Raw genomic sequence first — 24542 nt, 5'->3', positions numbered from 1 at the left:
ATTTATCTTCTCAAACTGGTGGTAATTTATCCTCACCAGTTTGACCACTCACCGGTCCTGACAGCTAAACAATAAAGTGGTGTCCTCCTCCTCACTGGCTTGCTGCCTCACCTTGATTTTTTTTTTTTTTAAAGATTTTGTTTATTTATTTATTTGGCAGACAGAGATCACAAGTAGGCAGAGGCAGGCGGGGCGGTGGGGGGAGCAGGCTTCCTGCTGAGCAGAGAGCCCAATGCGAGGCTCGATCCCAGGACCTGTCATCATGACCCGAGCTGAAGGCAGAGGCTTTAACCCACTGAGCCACCCAGGCGCCCCTCACCTCGATTTTTACAGTCAGACAAGAAATGCCCAGATGGCAGGCAAGTACCTCAATCAGTGAGTTATCTTCATTCTCTTTTAGGTTTGCTCCTGTGTTCTGATCTTTTTCTAGATAATCCTATGCTAACATTTTCAACAGAGTCACATAACAAAGCCCCACCTATTTTGAGTCCCATGAGGACCCTGTTCCATGGACAACATGCCATCTGGCCAGGAACCCGGTTGGTTAGATGGCGCTGCCTGGGCATATGGACTGACCCCCATTCCCATGGGAATCTCACCAGGCCCTGGTGGAAGAAAAAGAGGGAATACATTTTCAAAGAAGGCAATAGCAAATATTACCCTAAATCATCTGGTTTTCTTTTTTATGAAGGGGATGCTTACGCATTTGAAGCATCTGCTGTTGCTGCTGCTGCTGCTGCCTGCTGCTGCTGCTGCTGCTGCTGCTGTAACCCTGGTCTCGCCCCTGGGATGCTATTGGCCCGCAGAGGCAAGGTGGGCATCGAGCCGCCCACTGCAGGTCTGGGTAAAGAAGCATTATAATCTGCTCCGGGTCTTCCCATGGAGTTTGCACTCATATGTTCCATTCTACTGGCCTTTGAGTTTGGTAGGCCCCAGTCTCCTGAGGAAGGAGTCTGATTCACAGTCACATTTCTGTTTGGTCCACCTGCAACAGGCAGAAATGATTGTCTTTCCCATATTATACTAAAATCCTTCTTATGTTAAGTACAGTCATTACACGCAACCTTGACCAAAAAAGTGCGGTCATCCTAAGAATAGGGCTGGCCAACTATTAAGACATTGATTTTTCAAGACTTTTTTTTTTTTAAGATTTTATTTATTTATTTGACAGAGAGAGATCACAAGTAGACGGAGAGGAAGGCAGAGAGAGAGAGAGAGAGGGAAGCAGGCTTCTTGCTGAGCAGAGAGCCCGATGTGGGACTCGATCCCAGGACCCTGAGATCATGACCTGAGCCGAAGGCAGCGGCTTAACCCACTGAGCCACCCAGGCGCCCCTCAAGACATTTTTGATAGGCAACTATTGCCACATATTCAAGTAGCTTCCTTGAGAGTTTAAAATAACCAAGATGTAGAATAAATTAAGGAAACTCATGACAGAAATATTATGCTACTGTTATTCAAAAACCTATTATTTAATCCCAATTACTTAAATGGTGTTAAGTGTTTTAAATTTAAAAAGAAAATTTTATCTATAAGTACTGGTTAGAAATGACATACCCATAGTTGAGCCATAATTTTCCTGACTATCCATCATTCTTGGATTCCCACCCAACATGGGCTGCTTTGGTAACATGGGGAAAGCACCAATATTCTTTACTGGAGGACTTGATCCAACAGAAACAGGGCTATCTAGAGACACTGCTCGGTTATATGGGGGACGAATGGCCTGCACGGACTGTGGACTCCTCAAACCTGTTGAAACACAGATGCACAATACATAAAAATTCTCTGATGATTCAGTACATAAGTAATCAAGCACAACACATGAATACCAATACCAACCACATAATAACTCTTTCTTACTAAAATAAACAGTAAGTATAGAAGGAAAAAAAAGGAGAAGGAAGGAAAAAAAAAAAAAAAAAGCCTCATATTCCAATATGGAATACAGTAGAAACAGAGTCCTAGTGTTGGCTGATGTACTGGGCACTGTTCCATAGCCTGACGTGGTCATTAGTATTCTGCTTCACTTAATATTGAAAAAGTTACCAATGTTCAAACTCCTAGAGGTTCTTCCCTATATGTACTTAAGTCAGTTGATTTAAATTGTTTAAAATTTTTTAATTGTTAAAATTTTTTAATTAAATGTAACTAGACAAGTTGCCTTCTAATCAAACAAAGAATGAAATGTGAAATCTCCCCCTAACATTTTTCTTTCTCCAGCCTAGCTGACTGACTGTGGACTACCCACTTCAGTTTAGGAAACAGTGCCAGTGAAAATGAGTAACTACCATTCCTGATAACTGTGAATTTTTCTTGTTCAATCAGTACATGTACTACACCCTTCTTAAACTGGTAAGTGAGGAAACCACACAGCTGCGGAAGAGAGGCTGGAGGACAATTGGCCAACACTAAAAGAAGAAAAGTCTCACAACTAAATGACAAAGTTCCACAAGTGTCACAGGAAAGGTTTCAATTACAAGTTTTAGCTGCTTTTTAATTCAAGTCTCTGTGCCAAATAAAACTATATGCTCTGGTAGCTACTACTCAACTGGAGCAACCAAAGACGAACATTTCCTAGAATGTTCCATGATTACTAGTGTATTAGTTAGAAACAGCAAATTTTAAGAACAGGAAAATGTCCAGGGAACTTTTTAGAACATACGCACTATGAATTATTAAAAAAAAAAAACCTGAGAGGCGCAATATGTATTTTGAAGTTAAAAATGTTAATTAGATTTCCATCTTATTACAAGAGTACAGCTGACCCTTGAACACCACAGGGTTAGGAGCACTGAGCTCCCAACAGAGCCAAAGATCCATATAACTACTGACCCCAAAAACCTAACTACTAATACCCTACTCTGACCAAAATACTTATCAGTAAGTCAACTGACACATATTTTGCATATTACATATATAATATGCTATATTCTTTTTTTAAGATTTTATTTATTTGTCAGAGAGAAAGAGAGCGAGCGAGCGCATGCGCACAAGCAGGCAGAGCTGGAGAGAGAGGCAGGCTCCCCACAGAGCAAGGAGCCCGATGTGGAACTGCATCCCAGGACCCTGGGATCATGACCTGAGCCCAAGGCAGCGCCTTAACCGACTGAGCCGCCCAGGCGCCCCTTATACTATATTCTTAAAATAAACTAGAGAAATCAAGAAAATCATGAGAGGGGTGCCTAGGTGACCCAGCCGGTTAAGTGTCTAACTCTTGATCTCAGCTCAGGTCTTATCTCAAGGGTTGCAAGTTCAAGCACTGCGTTTTGTCTGGGCTTTGATTGTGAGAAAATACATTTACAATTCTGCATGTACTGAAAAGATCCGTGTGTGCAACTGAACACATGCAACCCAAACCAGTGTTGTTCAAGGGATAACTGCATGTACAAAGGTACAGAAACTTTTTTTTTATTAACATACAATGTATTATTTGTCTCAGAGGTTCAGGTCTGTGATTCATCAGTCTTACACAATGCATAGCACTTACCATAGCACATGCCCACCCCAGTGTCCATCACCCCGCCACCCCATCCCTCCCATCCCCTCCACTCCAGCAACCCCCCGTTTGTTTCCTGAGATTAAGAGTCTCTTAAGCTTTGTCTCCCTCTCTGGTTTCACCCTGTTTCATTTTTTTCCCCTCCCTTCCCCTATGATCCTGTCTGTCTTGTTTCTCAAATTCCTCAAATCAGTGAGATCATATGGTAACTGTCCCTCTTAGACTGACTTATTTCTCTTAGCATAATACCCTCTAGTTCCGTCCACGTCATTGCAAATGGCAGGATTGGGGGCGGGGGGGTGAAGGTTTGACAGCTGTATAATATTCCACTGTAGATATATATACCACATCTTTTTTTTTTTTTTAAGATTTTTTATTTTTTTTATTTATTTATTGGTCATAGAGAGAGAAGCGAGAGTGAGCACAGGCAGACAGAGTGGCAGGCAGAGGCAGAGGGAGAAGCAGGCTCGCTGCCAAGCAAGGAGCCCGATGTGGGACTCGATCCCAGGACGCTGGGATCATGACCTGAGCCGAAGGCAGCTGCTTAACCAACTGAGTCACCCAGGCGTCCCATATACCACATCTTCTTTATCCATTCTTCTCCTGGATGTTGATGGACATCCAGGCTCTTTCCATAGTTTGGCTCTTCTGGACTTTGCTGCTATAAACACTGGGGTGGTGCAGAAACTTTTAAAAGGCAGCAAGAATAAAACCTTGTTCTTTCTTACCCAGAGAATTAGTTCCTTGAAACATCTGTTGCTTGGTTCCCAGATTACTACCATTTGTGGATATGGAATTATTATAAAAGTCAGAACTAGTCAGATCACCAAGAATAGCATCTAGATTATCCAAGTCTCCAGATCCCTGGGGGGGGAAAATTAATTAACCAGTGTTAATTTTTATTTCTTTTTAATTAACATTACTAGATATACATAGGTATAAACCTATTCATCAGAAGAACACAAATTAAATGGGAATAAGTAAAATACAATAGTTAACCTGAAGTGATAATACCCAACTTAAAGTCTGGCTTCTTAAGACCCTTACCCCAAATTTTCTTCCTTGAAACTTATAGATCAGCATACTGAAATAAATTCTCTGGGTTTGGAAGTGCTTTTGAAGGGGCATTTTTTAAATCTGCACTGGAACTTTAATTCTCAAACTGTAAAATATTTTCCAGTTAATGTTACTCAGGATCATTAGCTGACAAAGTCGTCTGCCTCTACACCTACCTTTGGAAAACAAGTGTAAGTAATAATAAAGGCAACAAGCAGACGTTCAATGAGAGATTTGCAGGCGTGGTTCAAAAAGGAGTCTTGGTCCACAAATTTGGAGAGCACTAGGTTAAACAAAATCAAACAGATATCCTAACAGTAAGACCTCCCCAAGACTAATTTTCTCAGACGTATAATGAAGTCTCCTGGGAGAGTGTTCCTCAAGCAGAGTTTGGGAAACCCTTACACAGAATGAGATCACATACAGAAGGAAACTTGACTGTAGGCACAAATCAAATTCTGTTACTTAATACAGGTTTTTTTCCCTGTTTCTTTCTACTACCCCTTTAAAAGATACAATATGCTCATTCGGACAATAAAAACCTCCATGAAAATTTTCAAACTGGCTACCAACTGGTTCTAGTCAGAGTCACGTTTTAAAACACACACATCTCGTATTTCCAAACTCCATCATAATACACCTTACAGATTCCCAAAATATTATAAAGAAATGACAGCTCAAGAGTAAATTCCATTACATAAACCTAAAACAGAAGACGAGATTCTGCATGTAACACATGGTCTTTCCAACACAGAAATGCAATGATGAAACACAATGACTGAGCTGGAAGAGAGAAAGAACAAGTTACCTCTTCATTTGTTTCTGTCTTAATTTTAGAGTCCTTCTCTTGACTCGAGCTCGGGATGGAGGAGCTGTTGCACTGACTCAGTTTACCGTCCACTCCTTCCACTTTGGGCTGCAGTTCTTTGGAGAGTGTGTCACTAGGATCATCCCTGTCCAGCAGGTATCTAAGAAGTGCGTTATTTTCCTTCTTCTTAGGACTCAGTTGCTCCTGCTTGACACTCCCTTCCACACAGGACGCCGTACTACTGGTGTCCTTCCCAGTGGCCTCTGCGGTGATCTTGGCCACATCCGCGGGTGAATTCCCATCCTGCAGCAACTTGTGCAGAATCCGGTGCTTCTCCTGCAGCAGGGACCCATGCATATTCGATGTGGAGGACACTCCTCCAGAGGTTGAGGAAGAGACCCCAGAGGGGCTGGTGACATTAATGGAAGAGTCTTTACAACTTGAATCCAAGGGGGAGTTGGTCAAGGAGGAATGGCCCCGGTCATCAGAAGAACAGGTAAGTAATTGCAGTAATTTTTTATGACCTTTGCTTTCCAAAGGACCCCTCTGATTCTCTGACCCTTCGACAGTGCTCTCCTTACTGTCTTTGTCACTGAGGTGATCCCTGCTATTTGACTGACACATTGAACTCTCCACTGGATTCTGGTCACAATACAAGCCCAGGGGACTCTTAGAATCCTGACTGTTCACTTTATTTGGCTGGCTCATATTCATATTGGGAGAGTGATCCAATTTGGGGCCTGGTGAAGACAGAGTGGATAAAAGAGAAGTCCCCACTCCCTCACTGATAGCTTGCAGAGCACTCAGAGAGCTGCTAGAAAAGCTGTGGCTCCCAGTATTACCAGAAGATCCCATGGGAGAGTGCACACCTGGATTGGGAGAGAAATAAAGGAAAGAATTAGACTATTGGATGCTGTAACAAAATGCCACTGAACTCTCTAAAGGTTAACCTTAAAATGAACTAACTTTACAAGGATTGTAACAGAAGAAGAGAAGAACTACTGAGGAAGAGAAAAATAAAGAAAAGGAAATGCCAACAACAGTACCTGCAACAGGAGAAAACTGGTGTGAGGCCATCTTGGGACTCCCACGGTTACGAGGAGATATCATGATGTTCTGCTGGTTGGAACCAAGGCCAGGGCTCCCATGTGGGGGGCTACTCATGTTGAGACCATAGTTGCTATTCTGGTAGGAAGATGGTGACTGCATGCCTGCCCCAGGGTTCACTGAAGCTATGGGATTGGAGGGCCCATACCTAGCCCCACTCATTGGCCCTATGGTGCTGGGGTCAGCCAAGCCATAGGTCCTGTTGCTCAGCATCTGTAAACCTTGGTTTGGCGACATGCTCATGCCGCCTACGGAACTATTGCATCCAGCTACTGGAGGTCTAATCCCTGGTCCGACAGGATTCGTGTTTTGTCTATACCCATTCTGTTCCCTACAAAGAAAGAAGACAAACTTTCACTAAAATATTACAGACATGCATTAAAGCACTTTTTTTTTAAATGATGAAGTAAGTGCCCAGGAGCTTAACTTCTAGGCTCCATTCCAATACTTAGTGTCAGTCCCAATCTAAGTATTAATCAGTTATGAACCCAGTAATATTATTTTTTAATATGCCACAGAATCTAAATAAGTGACCACGAGCACAAGGGCCAACAACTATGGTAGCTGGGATCACAGCAGGGTTTACTACAGTTGCCACACCTGTAGGGGCTAACCTGGAGGGGACTGCAAATTACTCAAGATATTTAATGCATGAATAGTCTGCTCTTCCATGTGCTGCTCATTTACCATTAGCAACAGCAACATATCTTTTTTTCTTAAAGTCTTTCAAATTTCAAAATCAATCGTTAGAAGCAACATAAACATATCATCAGAAATAAAATGTAACAGAGGTAGTCAGATTTTTTATGTTCTTTTATTCACAAGCCTTCCCATTCCCCAGCTTTCCCAGGAAGTATTTAATGAACAAATCCTCATTTTCACATAATAATATAACCTTAAAAATAATGTGCTCGCTTTGGCAGCACGTATATCAAAATAGTAAAATGTGTGTGTGTGTGTGTGTGTGTGTGTGTGTGTGTGTGTGTACACACACACATATACATACTCTCCCAATCATCACAAGATAATAGATCATTTCACTATCCAGGAATCTAAACTCACTTCAGCAAACCCAACGTCTCTGCTTTTTCCCGTTAAATCTTTGTAGATTGATAATAAAGCATCCTGAGAACACTGCTGCGTTTAATGTGAGGACACACAGTAAACGATCATTACCTCTGAAGAAAGTGAGTTGAAACAAAGCCATGCCGATCATTTGTGACAGGATTTCGGAAGAGTTTGCTTTTGGTTTGTGCTGACACTATGGTTCCATCGGCCAATGAGAATCGATACACCGGGGTTTCTGCATGGCCATGGATATAAGCTGTTGGGAAAAATACACCATCACTAGTGACTACAATTGGAAAAACAGATACGTGTAAGAGAGGAGAGAAAGGAAATGTACTTCAAGTGCCACATTTTCTCAATCCAGTGAAAATACTGGACCTGCACCAAAAGTACAAGCAGGGTAAAAGAAAAATGCTCAAGAATCACTTTCCTACCCCACACGCAAAAACAACCATGAATACACTTAATGCTTTATGGTATACAAACACAACAACAAAGACCAAGAATCAAACTCAAAATTCTTTACCTTCTTGATAGTGACGTTTCTGAGACCATGACTGACCATCATTAAGACTAAAAAATCTCTGGATACACCTTCGGATTATATCTTCAAAGCCGGGTCTCATGGAGGATCTCAGTGAATTTGTATCTATGTTGACAACTTTTCCTATTAAACAGAAAATCAAGATTTAAATCCGACCCACGAGTATTTACTGCTTGCATACTGCACGGGTTTGCACTGAAGAATAAAATAAAGACACTAGGGGCGCCTGGGTGGCTCAGTGGGTTAAAGCCTCTGCCTTCGGCTCAGGTCATGATCTCAGGGTCCTGGGATCGAGCCCCACATCAGGTTCTCTGCTCAGTGGGGAGCCTGCTTCCTCCTCTCTCTCTGTGCCTCTCTGCTTACTTGTGATCTCTCTCTGTCATATAAATAAATAAAATCTTTAACAAAAATAAAATAAAATAAAGACACTAAATCTTTGCTCCACCTTCTCTGCTATATCCAGAACTCTTCAAGGACATGGTCCTACAGGACACTCTTACATCGTATATTCTGCTGTACAAAACAGAGTATCGCAAAACTCCTTTCCCTTTCTGAATGTACAGAGTATGACGTATCCAGATAACCTTGGGTTCATTTTCACTTCAAGGAGAAGACCACCACCTACCACTGAAATTTTCCATCTGAAGATACTGTGTTTCTGCAGCTGCGCCAACGCCCGCCTACATAGCTAGCGGGACGATTCTTTCCATCCGAGGGGGGCTGCACTTTTGGACACTTAAAATCTAAACCAGGAAGGTCAACCAAATACTCGTTTCTGTAATTCTGAAAGTGTCTGACTTTTGCTTAATACCAAATACACTAGAGACAAAATTTATACAATTCCAACATGTTATGAAATTACAGGTTTCATGAAGAAGGTCCTGAAAACAAATGGACAGCTAGGCCTTGCCGCACTCTCTGAGCAGCACAGGGCGAGTTGGCAAGAGTAGACACCCACCCAAAGTGTCAAAAAGGAGCAAAGAGGTGCCCCTGGGTGGCTCAGTCTGTTAAATGTCCGACTTGATTTTGGTTCAGGTCATGACCGCAGGGTCATGAGATCAAGCCTAGCGCTAGGCTCTATGCTGGGTGTGGAGCCTGCTTAAGATTCTCTCTCTCTCAACAAAACAAAATATTAATAGTAATAAACTTTAAAATATTTTTTTTTAAAAGGAGCCAAGAAGAAAGTAGTTCACTGTCAAAGAAAAAAGTGGTATGAGGAGAAAGCACCAGCTATGTTCCATATAAGGAATATTCAGAAAACAGTCATAAGAACTTTGTTAAAAGGACTAAAATGCCTCTGATGGCCTCAAGAGTTGTGCTTTTGAAGCAAGCCTTGCTGATTTGCAAAATGCTGAAGTAACATTTTAAAAATTCAAAATAATTACTGAGGATGTCGTGGGCAAAAAACTGTGATCAACATTCAGGACATGGTTATCCACAACAAAATATGCTCCCTTGTCACAAAATGTCAGTCTATGATTGAAAGCTCATGTTGCTGCCAAAACTCACTGGTTGTTTTTGTCTGTTCTGCATAGGACTTACTAAAAAAAATGCAATACCCCCATCCACACGACGTCTTATGCTCAGCACCAACAGGGTCCACCGAATCAGGAAGGTGATGGAACTCCTGACCCACCAGGCAAACAAATGACTTAAAAGAAGGAGTCAAGGGGCGCCTGGGTGGCTCAGTGGGTTAAAGCCTCTGCCTTCGGCTCAGGTCATGATCTCAGGGTCCTGGGATCAAGTCCCGCATCGGGCTCTCTGCTCGACAGGGAGCCTGCTTCTCTCTCTCTCTCTCTCTCTCTCTCTCTCTCTCTCCGCCTGCCTGCCTCTGTCTACTTGTGATCTCTCTCTGTCAAAATAAATAATAAATAAAATCTTTAAAAAAAAAAAAAAAGACCTTTGGACTGGCTCCATTCTATCTAGAATATTCATTTTAAAGAAAAAAAAAAAAGAAGGAGTCAATAATTTGACTGGAAAGTCAGATTGGAAAGTCTGACTGGAAAGTCTTTTCTATATCTTTCCTAATCTATTTTTTATTATGTTCCGTTAGTTCATTAGTTTCTGATGTAGTGTTCAATGATTCATATGTTACAACTCCTGATCTATTTATCCTCTCCATGATGTGTTTGTCAAAAAAGTAAAAATATTGAAGAAAATCAGGTTTGGGTTGGGAAAACTCATAAAGCTTCACATGGTAAAAGAGAGTTCTAAAAATGCTACTGTGGGGGCTCCTGGGTGACTCAGTGGGTTAAGCCTCTGCCTTTGGCTGATGTCATGATCTCAGGGTCCTGGGACTGAGCTCCATGCCGGGCTCTCTGCTCGACAGGGAGCCTGCTTTCTCCTCTCTCTCTGCCTGCCTCTGCCTACTTGTGATCTTTGTCAAATAAATAAATAAAATCTTTAAAAAAAAATAAAAATAGGGGGAACCTGGGTGGTTCAGTGGGTTAAAGCCTCTGCTTTCAGCTCAGGTCATAATCTCAGGGTCCTGGGATCTAGGGAGTCAGCTTCCCTCTCTCTCTGCCTACTTGTGATCTCTGTGTGTGTGTGTGTGTCTCTCAAATAAATAAATAAATAGTATTTTTTTAAATGAATAAATAAATAATAAAAATAAAAATAAAAATGCTACTGGGGATGACAAAGGCCACTAATGGTAGATGAGCTGATAGACAGAGCCCCCAGTCTAAGAATCTGTTTAAAATTCAGACCTTTAATGATATATCTGAATAAACAAAAAGAAAAAAACACCTTGGCAGGGGGACCTACAAAGAAGGGGCAAATGCATTCCACGAAGAGTAAATGTTTATGCGCTGTGCCCAGAATAAGGATGTTCTGTCCTCAACCACCTCCCCTGAGCTTAGCTCCAAGAGCCAGATGACGAGCTCAGAAAAAATTTACATGAGGGACAGAGAATAAAACCTCTCCAAAAAAAGTACTGCGCTGAGTGCAAAAAACCTCCTACGAAAGAACAGGTAGCAAGTGAGAAATACCAGCTACGGTAAGATGGCTCTCAGATGGGACCCAGATGAAACTATTTGATTTTTCCTGCTTGGTAATTTCTAGCTTTTATAACGTGTAAATATATATTGCTTTTATAATAAAAGAAAACATTAGTAAGATTAAATTTTAAAGGTTCTAGTCACTAAACTACTTGAGTAAAGATGTTCTATTTAGTATTCTCTTCTTTTTTTTTCTATTTAGTATTTTCTACTACAAAATGTGGAATATTGCTATTTGGGGAGAAAACTCAGTCTGCCAAGTCATAACATATACAAAGAAAGAACCACTCCAGAAGGCAAACATTCCTGTTAACAGGTTTGCATATCTCAAGTAAATAAAAAAAATTTTCCAAAATGAAATATTTATCAGCTTAAATTTTTATTTAAATATTTAACAGATTAAATTAAGAATACAAAGACCGTTTCTGCTATTGTTTCATCTGTGAAAATTAATCTCATGCAGCCTGAAGATGGGTAATTGACCCTGGCATAAAATGGGAACTACAAAAATAGCTTTTTAACAGTAGAACATTGTTACGCATGTGTGTGTACGTAACATACACACGCGCGCGTCCACTGGCTCACAGCGAGAGGTAGGACAGATTCTCATTTGAAAGCTGCCCCGTTTTATCGAATTACTTATTGTAGGTCCACACGGCGGACAGAAGCAAACGGCACAGACTTCAACGTCAGGGAGACCCAGCTGCACATTCTCTATTAGCCAGGATCTTGGACAAGTAACCCAACATATCTGTCACCAGGCCTAGTTCCCCATCTCTGAGATGGCACTTAGAAGACACACCATGGCTCCACCATTCAGGGTTAGATGATCACAAGAGTTACCCTGAAGGTAAACACAGAGAATAATACTGCCACCGTGTTTAACTTTATATTGTGCCTTATCACTTATATTGGCTTTAATTCCTTATTCCCATAGCCAAAAAAGGGCAGACCAAGATTGAAGATTGGGGCATCTCAGTGGCTTAGTCAGTTAAGCTTCTATCTTCAGCTCAAGTCATGATCCCGGGCTCCTGGATCGAGCCCCACGTTGGGCTCCCTATTCAGTGGGGAGCCTGCTTCTCCCTCTCCCTCCGCTGCTCCCCCACCTGAACTCTCTCTCCCAAATAAATAAATAATTTTAAAAAAAATTTTTTTAATTGAAGCTCATGCTGATATTAAGAATTACTCCCAGGAATTCTCATTAAATTACCTATATTTTTGAAAACTTATTTATGAAAAATGGGTTTCAAGTTAAAGAAAGAAATATTAACTTCTGACTTGAAATGTTATTTGGAGAGAGAGCTAGGTGCCTCTACATTTATTTTTTATTTATTTGAGGGATTTTACGTCTCAAATATACCCACCACAAATGCCAGGGGTCTCAGTGAATCTCAGAGCTGCATAAGAAACATAAGGAGTAATCCATGCAAAGCATCATGTAAGGGACAGAGGAACTTAAAGGATAGTGCAGGATGCAGAAATAGTAAACTTTTATAAAAACTCACCAATGAACAAAATGTATACACACACATATACCAAGTGTTTACCTGAAAGATCATGTCTAGTAATAAAGCTCTCAGGGTTTGAGGGAAACGCTCTTTCTCCTGTAGTAATGCGGCGTGCTACACAGATCATACAGGATTGCAAATCTACAATAAAAATTTAACCAGGTAAGGATTATATTTAACTTTAGGACAAGTGTATTCAATAGGCAAGTAAGGATTTGGAATTCAGTAAATGAATACGACAATGGAAATCACAAAACTAGAAATGTGGCCGCTGTTTGACAGAATCTCAAACATGTGGTGAATCTTACCTTCCCCTTCCTCCATCATGGCTCGTGGCTGAGACAGGGCAAAGCACTGCATTGTTTCATATCTCTGGCGCATTTCAGGACCAGTGTTTATGTCTTCCAGAATATCATGAGGTGTTTTCATCAACATACGGCAATTAAACGTATGGCTTTTTTGTCTCTGGGTCTCATTTGTCCAGGCAACTCCATTAACTATAGAAAACAAAAGGAAAAGTTTTTAAAAAGCTGGCAATTCAGTCTATGACTATCATCAAAAATTTAAGCTGTACTTTCTCATTACTATGTTTTCTATAGTAATTTCTACACAGACATTTTGCAATGGCAATATATATAATACTGGAATAACCTCCATTTCAACACAAATCTCACCATTTTATAATTTGCTGTATATCTGGCCCAATGAAATGTGTACCAAATTCCAAATTCACCAAGTCATATTTGAAAGTTTTGTTGTTAATGACCTGCCCTTCTGCACAAGTATGATCACTCTGCCTTCCAAAATGTGGGTTCAATTTTCTTAAAAAACTGTCAAGAAAATAATTTTTTAGCTTATTTAGAAAATACACATTAAAAGGTTACCTGTAGATTTTGGTAAGTTTTTAAGGAAATCCTTTCTGTCTTCTTCATGCAAGATATTGTAGACACTTGTATTAACCAGGTCTTCTTGCTTATACTGCAGATACTGTGTGACATTCTCTGACACAAATACAATGTTTCCATCACGATTCACCACAAACAGGAAACCATCCAATGCCTAAAGTGGGATATGTTAATATTAGCTATTATGGACTGAACTGTATCCCCACCAAAATTCACATGCTGAAGCCCTAACCTTCATACAAATAGGGCTCTAATCCGATAGGACTGATGTTCATATGTAACAAAAGAGACGCCAGGGATGCACATACACAGAGAGATCATATGAAGACATACGGAAAAGGCAACCACCTACACGCCAAGGAAAGAGGTCTCAGGAGGGAAACCAAGCCTGCCAACACTTGACACTGGAGACTTCCACCCTCCAGAACTTTAAGAAATAAATTCCTGGGAGTGTCTTGGTGGCTCAGTCAGTTAAATGTCCAACTCTTGATTTCAGCTCAGGTCATGATCTCAAGATCGTAAGATCTAGCCCCGCATCAGGATCCATACCTGCATAAGATTGTCTCTCTCTTCCTCACCCTCTGCCTCTCCCCGACTCTCTCGCTCTTAAAAAAGAAAGAAATGGCCACCCAATCTGTGATATTTTGTTATGGCAACCTTAGCCAATTAAGACACCAGACTTAAAGTACTAAACAGAAATTTTAAAACTACTGTTGATCTAACAACCACCACAATTATCAGCGACCATTTACCATTCCTGTTAACATCAACACAAATACTATAGGGCTTCATAAAAAATAAAAAGAATTGGGGGAAAAAGAACTACAGTCAACATAAAATCTGAATTTTTGAAGAATTATAATCTAATTATAATTTCATTATATTCTAATTATAATCTAATTTTTGAAGAATTATATCTTGAAAGGAGCTTCAAAAAGTAAGAAAATCATCCTTAGCACAGACTGTTTTTCCACTTGACACCAAGTCAAGCTTTAAGCACTATACTATTCCCTAATGAAAATTTACAAAGAAGAACTAAGTTGATCAACTAAAGAGTAGTTGGAGTAAACTAGTTGAAACAACAAAGAAAAATTAATAGGTGCACTTTATAAAGAGCCTCCCTGCCCCCAACTCCTGCTTTGAAGTAAGAGAAACATGCTATAGGTGCTACAGGTGAATCAACACTATTTAAGGAAACTACTTACAAAATAATTTTTTTTTAAAGATTTTATTTATTTATTTGACAGAGAGAAATCACAAGTAAGCAGAGAGGCAGGCAGAGAGAGAGGAGGAAGCAGGCTCCCCGCTGAGCAGAAAGCCCGATGCGGAGCTCGAACCCAGGACCTGGGATCATGACCTGAGCCGAAGGCAGCGGCTTAACCCACTGAGCCACCCAGGCGCCCCCAAAATAATTTTTAAGCACATTACAAAAGTGTATTTTTAAGTCTTAAAAATTCCTCAAAAAAGTATAATATACTTGCCTGAAGTAAAAGTGGCCCTAAGGAGTCTTTATCAATAACTCCCTGTCCTGTAGAGGATACATCAGCTTTCTGAACATCATCATCACTGGAAATAGCTTTTCCTGAAAAGATACAAGGCAGTACTACAAATAGCATATACGCATCAGCTATAGGTCAATTTCACCCTCACACAGTGCCCAGAACAAAGACACACGGAGCATATATATGCACATATATAACATTTCATGATAAGAAAACAATGCTATAATTTTTAAATGTTAAAACTTAGGATTTACCCAGGAGGGCAGAAGATACTCTCAATTTTCCTTCACTACTACATGTACTATCCATGGCTTCCTGAAAGGAAGCTAAGACGTGACTAGGTGAGAACACAGGCCTCTATCTACTTCTCTATTAACTGTTTCTCAAAGAGTACAGTGGTCAACTCATTTGTCCAGTCCCACAGGCTAGGTTCAATTAGCAGTAGTCCACACATGAGCAACAAGGAAGCCAAAAGACAAATGTAAACACAGTTGACAAGTTTCCTTCTGAAAATACTTGAGTGTTTTTCTTACTTTGTATTACCTTGCTCTTTTATTTGACGTATCTGTCTTACTGTTTCCTTTAAAATTGCACATTTATCTGGTTTGACATTGAAATTGTCAATATCGCTAAGATTAGCAGATATCAGTTCAGCCAATTCTTCAATATATTTACTCTCCTGCTCCCGTCTCCACTTTTCACCACTGCAGGTAAGACTGAGAGAAAAAGGGGGGGGGGGGGTGTCATGAATACACCTATCACACAAGAGCAGTGAGCAGAATGAGTACACCGCACCACTACTTTCACATCTAAACAAATTAAATTCAGCCAATAGAAACCATCAAAACCTTGTCTTGGAGAAGTAGTAGAATAGAGTAGAAATTCAGGCAAACCTAAGTTTCAAGTCCACCTTTTTGTTAGCCTGGTGGCCTTGGGCAGACTTGGTCTCAGTATCTTCATCGGGAATATGAGGATACATAGTCTTTACCTCACAGAGACAGTAAAACAACAAAGGATAAGGAAAACAGTGTTAGCTACTTATTAATGACAAGGTTTTATGGTTTATAGATCACTTTTTACTCTGCAAAAATCACAGTAAAACTCAAGTCATATTGGCCTTGACAAATACTAAAAAGACTAGAGTATCACTGCATAAAATGAATTATTTGATTTCCATTTTTTAAACATCAAACTTCATTCAGGAAAAGAATGATGAAACCCCACAAATGTCAAAATACCAACTTACATTTTCTTACAGGAATTTGAAGAGTCTTACTTGGATAATATCAATTCTCTATTCCTAACTCCTACCTACCTCCTCCACTGAGAAATGCTTCACGCTGTATCAAAGGTGTTAGTATAAGATTCTTAAGAGCTTCTATCTGAAGCAACAACAAAATTTCTACTGAATCATCAGGATGTCCGTCTGATCACTATGCCACACTACTTACTACAAAGCAAAATCGTATAATTTAAGCAAAGACAAAAAAAGAAAATTTTAACCAGAGGATATAAATAACAGAAAGCTGAAATGCTATCTTTAAGCAAAAATATAACGGTAGGGGAGGAGCCTTTGGTGAAGCATCAGGAAATACACTGCCTACCCTTGTCCTGGAGTATCACATGGCAATTTCCGTTTTCGTGAATCAGGGGCCAGTGGATCCAAAGAGCCTTCTCCCAATCCGCTCATCGTGACCACACATCAAAAACTAAGAAAGAATAATGAGAAGATGAAAATATTATACAATATCCATGACTTTACAAAGCTATTGTATGCTTGAATGGCTTAATCTTAAATTCCAAAGTATACCCTTCTCCATGGTTAGATGATTCTTTTTTTTTTTTTTTTAAGATTTTATTTATTTATTTGAGAGAGAGACAGAGACAGCAGGAGCAAGAGGAGCAGCTGAGGGAGAGGGAGAGGGACAAGCAAACTCCTCACTGAGCAGGGAGCACACAGGGCTCAATCTCAGGACCCCGAGATCATGACCTGAGCCAAAGTCAAACACTTAACCAACTGAGGCACCCAGGCACCCCCATGGTTAGAGAATTCTTAATACTCTTTGTTATAAATTTGTATTCTAAAGACAACGTCGAGTTCAAATTCCAGTTTAATTATGCAGAACGTACAACTCCAAGACTAAAATGTTTCTCAAGTCCTACTAAAAATGTATGTATTAAACACTACAAAGGATAAGGAAGGCATCTTTTCATATTTAATAACAAGAAAAAGAGACTGCCAACTCTCCAAGTGATGAAATCCCAGGGCACCCAGCTGGCTCAGTTAGTAGAGAAGGTGACTCTTGGTCTCAGAGTTTTGAGTTTTGAGCTCTACTGCTGGGTGTGGAGATTACTTAAAAATAAAAATCTTGAAAAAAAAATTATACATTTTATTTTTACCCAAAAAAGCACAAATAGGAGCTTATCTTGTCATTTGGTAAAGAGTCTTCAAATGATAAAAGTCTAACTTTTTTTTCAGGCTATTTTCAAGGTAGCACATGGCTTTCCTTTAAACCATTTCACTAGTATTTATTACCTACTGTGTTGTTTTTCTCTGACTTCAAAATAAACCTGGAATGTGTAAATAACACATAAACTCCACTATGTTAGGCCTGGAGAGAAGATGTACAATAAAAAATTCAGGGGAGGGGAAGAAGGGATTCTGACAAGATCCACGTAGCAACAATTATCTTAATATTAACTGATGGAAATGTAATATGTTTTGGTTAAGATTTCAATGATAAAGAAATGTAGGGTGTTTCTTGTTGAAACAAAAACAGGTTTTAACATTCAGTAGTTCATAATTTTAAGACATCTACTAAGCCTTCACTAAGAACCTTATTTGTCCTAAACTCTTGTTTAGGAAGACAATCATTGTTCTAAAGAATTCTAAGTCCATCAAGAAATCAAACTTTCCAAACTACTTTTTTCTTAATATGTTAAAAATGTATCTTGCAGTTCATCTAGATTTAGACATGCAGTGAAGGACACAAATTTCCACTAGGTGGCACAATAATGCCAGGAAAGCAGACAAATAAAATCCAAAATTTCACACATGATGCCAATGAAACTTAAAATACGTATCTTTTAAAATCAAAACCACATAATCATTAGCCAAGAGTTCTAGATTATGACATCACCTTTACATATGCTGTAGGTATGAATTAAATACCAACAAAACTTATTCTACCTATAATTTTTGGTAGTGAAATGTAGAAGCTGAAAACTGAGATGTTTCCAAAGAGTTGTTTTTTTTTCCCCCCTTACAAGTTAAAATAAAGAGAAAAGAACTTAACATATCTTTGATTAATAGTAGCTCAATATGGGGTGCCTGGGTGGGTCAGCGGGTTGAGCAGCAGACTCCTGATACCAGCTCAGGTCATGATCCCAGGGTTGTGAAAGGAAATCCCCAGTTGGGTGCCACAGCCAGCAGGGAGTATGTTTGAGACTCTCGGCCCCCCACCCCGCCCCGCAACCCCGTGCCTGCACGTGCGGCACACGCTCTCACCCTGTAAAATAAATCTCAAAAAAAAAAAAAAAAAGGTGGCTCAATATTATGATTTTGAAGCATACCCACACCCCACAATGCCAGAAATACTGTTCTTCAAAAATGACAATGTCATAAAAAACAAAATCTTCAAGTATTCCAGATTTTTTTTAAAGATTTTATTTATTTATTTGTCAGAGAGAGAGGGAGAGAGAGCGAGCACAGGCAGACAGAATGGCAGGCAGAGGCAGAGGGAGAAGCAGGCTCCCTGATGAGCAAGGAGCCTGATGTGGGACTCGATCCCAGGACGCTGGGATCATGACCTGAGATGAAGGCAGCTGCTTAACCAACTGAGCCACCCAGGCGTCCCCAAGTATTCCAGATTTTAAAAAGCTAAAAAGAAATGACAAATGTGACATTTGTTCCCATACTAGATTCTGTCCCAGAGAGGGGAAGTGCTATAGAAGACATTAATGGATTAACTAGCAAAATTAGAATATGTACGGTAAGAATATTTTATCCATGTCAAATTTACTTGAGTTCTGTACATGTTTAAGAGGCTATCCCTATTCTTAATATTTACAGTAAATGGGCCATTATATAGGCAGATGACCCTCCAGTGGTGGAGGGATGGGATTTATATATATTTTAAGTGACTGGGTGAGAAAAGGAACAGAAAGAAAAGCAAAGAAGAGGAAGAGAGGAGAAAGGAGGGCAGCAAAATACTGACACTGGGTGACTTTTGATAGGAGAAAATTTTTAAGTTCTTTGTACTATTCTTTTTCTCGCAACTTTAAGTTTTAAATTATTTCCAGGGGTGCCTGGGTGGCACAGTGGGTTAAAGCCTCTGCCTTTGGCCCAGGTTATGATCCCAGGGTCCTGGGATCAGAGCCCCGAATCGGGCTTTCTGCTCAACTGGGAGCCTGCTTCCCCTCCTATCTCTCTGCCTGCCTCTCTTCCTACTTGTGATCTCAAAAAAAAAAAAATAAATAAATAAGTAAAAATAAATAAAATAATTTCCAAATAAAAATGTTTTTTTTAAAGTATGTTTAGTTTTGATTTCTAATTTTCATATTTAAAAACAGTCCTTAAGTACAGAAAAATAATTTTAGCTATGTCAATACACACCTGGTTTTATAGGTTTTATTCACAAAGTTATTTTTAAATTGAGTGGCAAACCATCCAGTGAGTAATAACATTTCTTTACTTTAAAAATATCTTCGGGGCGCCTGGGTGGCTCAGTGGGTTAAGCCACTGCCTTCGGCTCAGGTCATGATCTCGGAGTCCTGGGATCGAGCCCCGCATCGGGCTCTCTGCTCTCTCGGGGAGCCTGCTTCCTCCTCTCTCTCTGCTTGCCTCTCTGCCTGCTTGTGATCTCTCTGTCAACTTAAAAAAAAAAAAAAAAAATCATCTATTGCCCCCCCAATCATCTATTCCACAACCTGGATATTATTTTCTTACTTTGATATCAAACATAAGCTGAATCCCCAAAATTGAACGGCAAACTACTTAGTGAACAAATAGCATTTCTATACTTTGAAAGACGTGATTTATTCTATAGTCTCCGTATTTTTTTTAATATTTTACTTATTTATTTGACACAGAGAGATAACAAGTAGGCAGAGAGGCAGGTGGGGGTTGGGGGGGGCGGGGAGCAGGTTCCCTGCTGAGCAGAGAAGCCCAATCGATGCAGGGCTGGATCCCAGAACCCAGAGACCATGACCTGAGCCAAAGGCAGAGGCTTAACCCACTGAGCCACCCAGATGCCCCTCTATAGTCTCAGTATTATTTCACCTTACTTTGCTATTAAATATTAAGCTGAATCTCCAGTGCAGTTTAAGGTGTCCAGCATTTATTAAGTGGTCAATAAATGTCTTGAATAAATACTGAATAAATGGAACATTCAACTTATTAAGTCACACTTTAGAATTCCCTTCACTCTAATTTATAGAATAGTACAAATTTTTTAAATTTTTCACTTCTACACTTGATATAGGATGTCACTAAAATGAATTTTAAAGGCATAAATTACATCAGTAGAAAATGAAAAACCATGACAATCTCTTAGTATGGAAGAAATCAATAACCACAATTACCAGTCTAAACCAGAAAGGCATACAAATCATTCGCGTTAAGTCAATTTTTATGTGCATGTAGAGAAATATAAATATGTCAAATGTGTCCATACATACAGATGTGACTCTTTCTCTTGATCTGGCATAACAAGAAGCCATAATGTGCATGACTGTGTAGTCTATGTACTACCAAACTTACTCTTACAGAATCCACTGATCTCTAGTAACAAAGTAATTATCCACAAATGTACGAAATGTATGAACACAAAATTCTAATGTAAAACCATAAAGTTTCTTTCTTTTTTTTTTTTTTAAAAGAATGGGTTTGCCAATTTCTTGTCTAGTTATTACTCAGATATGAACCTTGGTACCAGGCCATAGGTACTGCACAACACCTGAAAGATCACATGATTTCCAAGAGTGAATGATAAAATACCATACAACAATGAAAAAAAATCAAAATACAGCAAATGCATCTCCCAAATTTCATTAGGATAAAGAAAATGCTCAACATGAAAAATGAAAACTGTATTTCTGCCCAAAAAATAAGTTTGTGTATATAATAACTAATACAATTAATCCTGAGCACAAATGACTATGACATATAAGTTTTCTGTTTATTTGGTATTAATCTTCATTATAAATATAAAATTTGTAAATAGCATTTGTTTTATTTGCCAGGTCTGCTGCCTGCTTCTCACTGGTGGAGATGGACTCAATCTTTATCACCTGAGAAGATATATTATCTAGTTTGGTAAATTACTCTTTTTAAGGTATGAAAGGTAAATGCCTAGCACACACCCTAAATCTACCATTTTCAGTCAGTAGTCAATAATCAGAGTGGGAGGGGGGAACAGATTACATACAAGGCCCATGAATAGATCATTTTTCCCCAAAATATTCTAGAAGAAACATAAATTGGTAACTGTGCTTACATTTTTACTTCTTAAGTTACATCCCATCTAGTTTAGAGGATATTTGGAGTTGGTAAAATCCATATTCAAAGGGAAAATAATATAGCACAAGAGTCTCACAGTGTCTTTGAAAATTCTAAGAACAGTCTACGAATATTAAGCCCCTTCTAAAGTTTGACTCCCTACTATTAAAGATCACCTACACAGTAGAGAATTAAGACCACAATATATATCTGTCCCCCAAGTGATCTGTACTCTTGAAGTCACCTCATAAATCCAATGACTTGCACAGAGGTATTTTGAAGCTACTAACGAAGAGACATCCCCCAAGTGATTATGAAACTAAAGATACACCTCAACTACACTTCCAGGCAGAGTACAGTCCAATCAGTTTTGTCAAGCCCCTGACACCACTGTGTAAAGACAGACTAGAGGAACACCTGGGTGGCTCAGTGAGTTAAGCATCTGCCTTTGCCTCAGGTCATGATCTCAGTGTCCTGGGATCAAGCCCTCATCAGGCTCCTGCTCAGTTGGGAACTCCCTGCCCCACCTGCAAGCTCATGCTCTCTCTCTCTCTCTCTCAAAAAACAAAATATTTTTTTAAAAGAGAAAAAGAAAAGAACTAGAGTAGAGAACTTTTCATCAAATCAGAACCCAAGAGCCCAAAATATGTTCAGTCTTTCAGGGTGAACTCAGCCATCTAGATCCTTGAGCTGTTGCACAATTTTCTCCCTTTTCTAAAATGTTTCTAAGAGATCTGTGTTATCTACTTCAATATACTGATATGACGATGCATACTTTAAGCTAAGATCACATTTAAGTAAGATATTCTATGCAATTTATTTCAAATATAGACAGGAGCAATTTAGAATCACTTTCAGTGCTATCAAAATCTAATTATTACCTACTGCTATATCATTTGGAAAAGCTGGATTTAAAATGAACAAAATCGGGGCACCTGGATGGCTCAGAGGGTTAAGCCTCTGCCTTAGGCTCGGGTCATGGTCCCGGGGTCCTGGGATCGAGTCCCACATCGGGCTCTCTGCTCAGCGGGAGCCTGCATCTTTCTCTCCCTCTGCCTGTCATTTCCGCTGTTTGTGCTCTCTCTCTCTCTGGCAAATAAATAAATAAAATCTTAAAAAATATAAAATATAATGAACAAAATCTTAGAGGAACTGGTTAGAATTCCTTACATAAATACTACAGGACTTCCTATATACAATAAGCTATGATACATGTTTAAGCCTAGACATGATCAGATTACAAGTTAAACTGCTAAAAAATGAACATTCCTAAACTAATTCAGGATAAAAAGCAGAAAAGAATTATACTTGCCAGTTCAAAAGTCATGAAAATGTTGGTATATGACTGAATGGCATCAACTAGTTTTCATTTGGGTTATCTGCAGTTAAGACAGGAGGAAAAAAATATTGTGTATGACAAATTAGCCAGATGGACAAGGATACAGGAAGTACTCCTGTCCAAAAGGAAAAGATACCAATCAACAATGGTAAGGCCCATAGTTTGGGGCGGGGTGGGGGGGGTGCCATGAGATGCCAAAATCCAAAATGGGGAGGAGATGGGTTACCCAGTAAATCTCAGATGGCACAAAGACCTACTAAAATATTTTACTTTTCCTAAATTAATAAGGAAAGGGAAGGGGATAACTTTTGTGGCAGTATAGTGCTGGGCACATCACATATTCTGTATAATTTCTCGTAATGACTCTCCAAAGAATGTATCAGTATTCCCACTTGAAAGATAAGGAAAGAGCTAAGCAACATGCCACTGGATCACACCTAGATACTAGATGGCAGAGCTGGACTCAGAACTGTATAACCAACAAAAAACGTACCACATGTTCCTTGGGCATTTTATCCCTCCCCAAAAATAAACCATTTATATTGTTAAATCACACCACCTCCAACCAGTTAACCAGAAAATGTCTCAGCTCATCAGTAAGAACACTGGGAAGCTGTACACTCAGGGTCTAGGGGTGTACAGAGTATTAGGGGCAGAGGCAAGGAGCCCCTCAAACGCAGCAGGCACTAATGTTGCTATTCCCCTCATGCCCCTAAAAACTAACCACTACTCTACAAGTCACCAGATAAATCGCCCTTTGAGGTGGGTCTAATATTAACCCTTACCCTTACTTCCACTTGATATGAGTAACAATGGCTAACACAGCAAGAACACTACTTAAGATCAAAAACGCACAAACTACGACCTAAAGAAGTATGTCAAGTCTTTTTAGTCTTGGGTTTTCTAAGATTAAATGCTGGGGCCAAAAACTTTTGACTATCCCACAAGTAATTTAATTTATTTGTCAGGCTTGTTTGGCTGACTTATACAAGGTATGATTAAATAATGCTAATTAGGGAGTGTTTCTAGGTATCTCCTGAGAATCACAGTAACTTGAGGAAAATTTTCAAAGACCAACTGTGGATTTGAAATAATTTATTGAAAACCACTTGAAGCTTAATGTAAAAGCAGAAACTGCTTAATCCAATTAGGGAAAAAAATACCACTGGGAAAAATTATGAGACATTCATATATAAAAGCACTACCCAAAATTCAAGTTCCAAATTGACACTCTTACTCAAGACAATTTAGTATACAGTCACCACTAATTAGTCTAAAGCCTTAATCCTACAAAATTATATCTTCTAAAATATCAAAATGAAGGTTTTATTTCAATCTATGGTACAGCTCCAAGAAAACCAGCACCATAGAGGAAAAGACTGAAGAACTGAGGGAAGTAAAATCTGTGTGTGTTTAAGAGACCATGGGGGATAGCCAGGGTGGGATAAACATGGAACTGCTATGAAAGCTTCCTCATCAACCAGATGCCTCTTCCAGTGATTACTTTTATGTTTTAATTCAACCCTAGCAAAGAGGATAAGAGCTGAAAGAAGACAAGGACAGGAAAGAGAGAAAGTTTCAAATAAAAACTAACTGGCAATATCCTCTCGTTTTGTTGCTGATAACCTGTTATGTTCATTTAGTGGGATCAAATATAAACCACCTAATGCAACCCACTTTTCAATTTAATTCTATTTCAGCTCAAACA

At 39.4% G+C, this 24542-nt stretch overlaps 1 protein-coding gene across 1 annotated transcript in view; it reads right to left on the bottom strand.

The window, feature by feature from the left end:
* The window catches only part of NCOA3 (nuclear receptor coactivator 3), a 144663-nt gene that overhangs the window by 17075 nt on the left and 103046 nt on the right, over positions 1–24542 (bottom strand). The window contains 16 exon segments of the mRNA XM_047746459.1: positions 479–605; positions 703–754; positions 756–985; positions 1558–1752; positions 4228–4363; positions 5364–6232; positions 6410–6801; positions 7647–7794; positions 8065–8205; positions 12629–12730; positions 12898–13086; positions 13474–13648; positions 14976–15076; positions 15540–15712; positions 16601–16705; positions 22808–22874. Coding sequence (XP_047602415.1) covers positions 479–605; positions 703–754; positions 756–985; positions 1558–1752; positions 4228–4363; positions 5364–6232; positions 6410–6801; positions 7647–7794; positions 8065–8205; positions 12629–12730; positions 12898–13086; positions 13474–13648; positions 14976–15076; positions 15540–15712; positions 16601–16686 — 3116 coding nt within the window. The 5' untranslated portion in view covers positions 16687–16705; positions 22808–22874.

The sequence above is a fragment of the Lutra lutra genome, chromosome 9 (assembly GCF_902655055.1).
Source record: "Lutra lutra chromosome 9, mLutLut1.2, whole genome shotgun sequence".
Lineage (NCBI taxonomy): Eukaryota > Metazoa > Chordata > Mammalia > Carnivora > Mustelidae > Lutra > Lutra lutra.
This window is presented reverse-complemented; position numbering and strand designations above follow the sequence as displayed.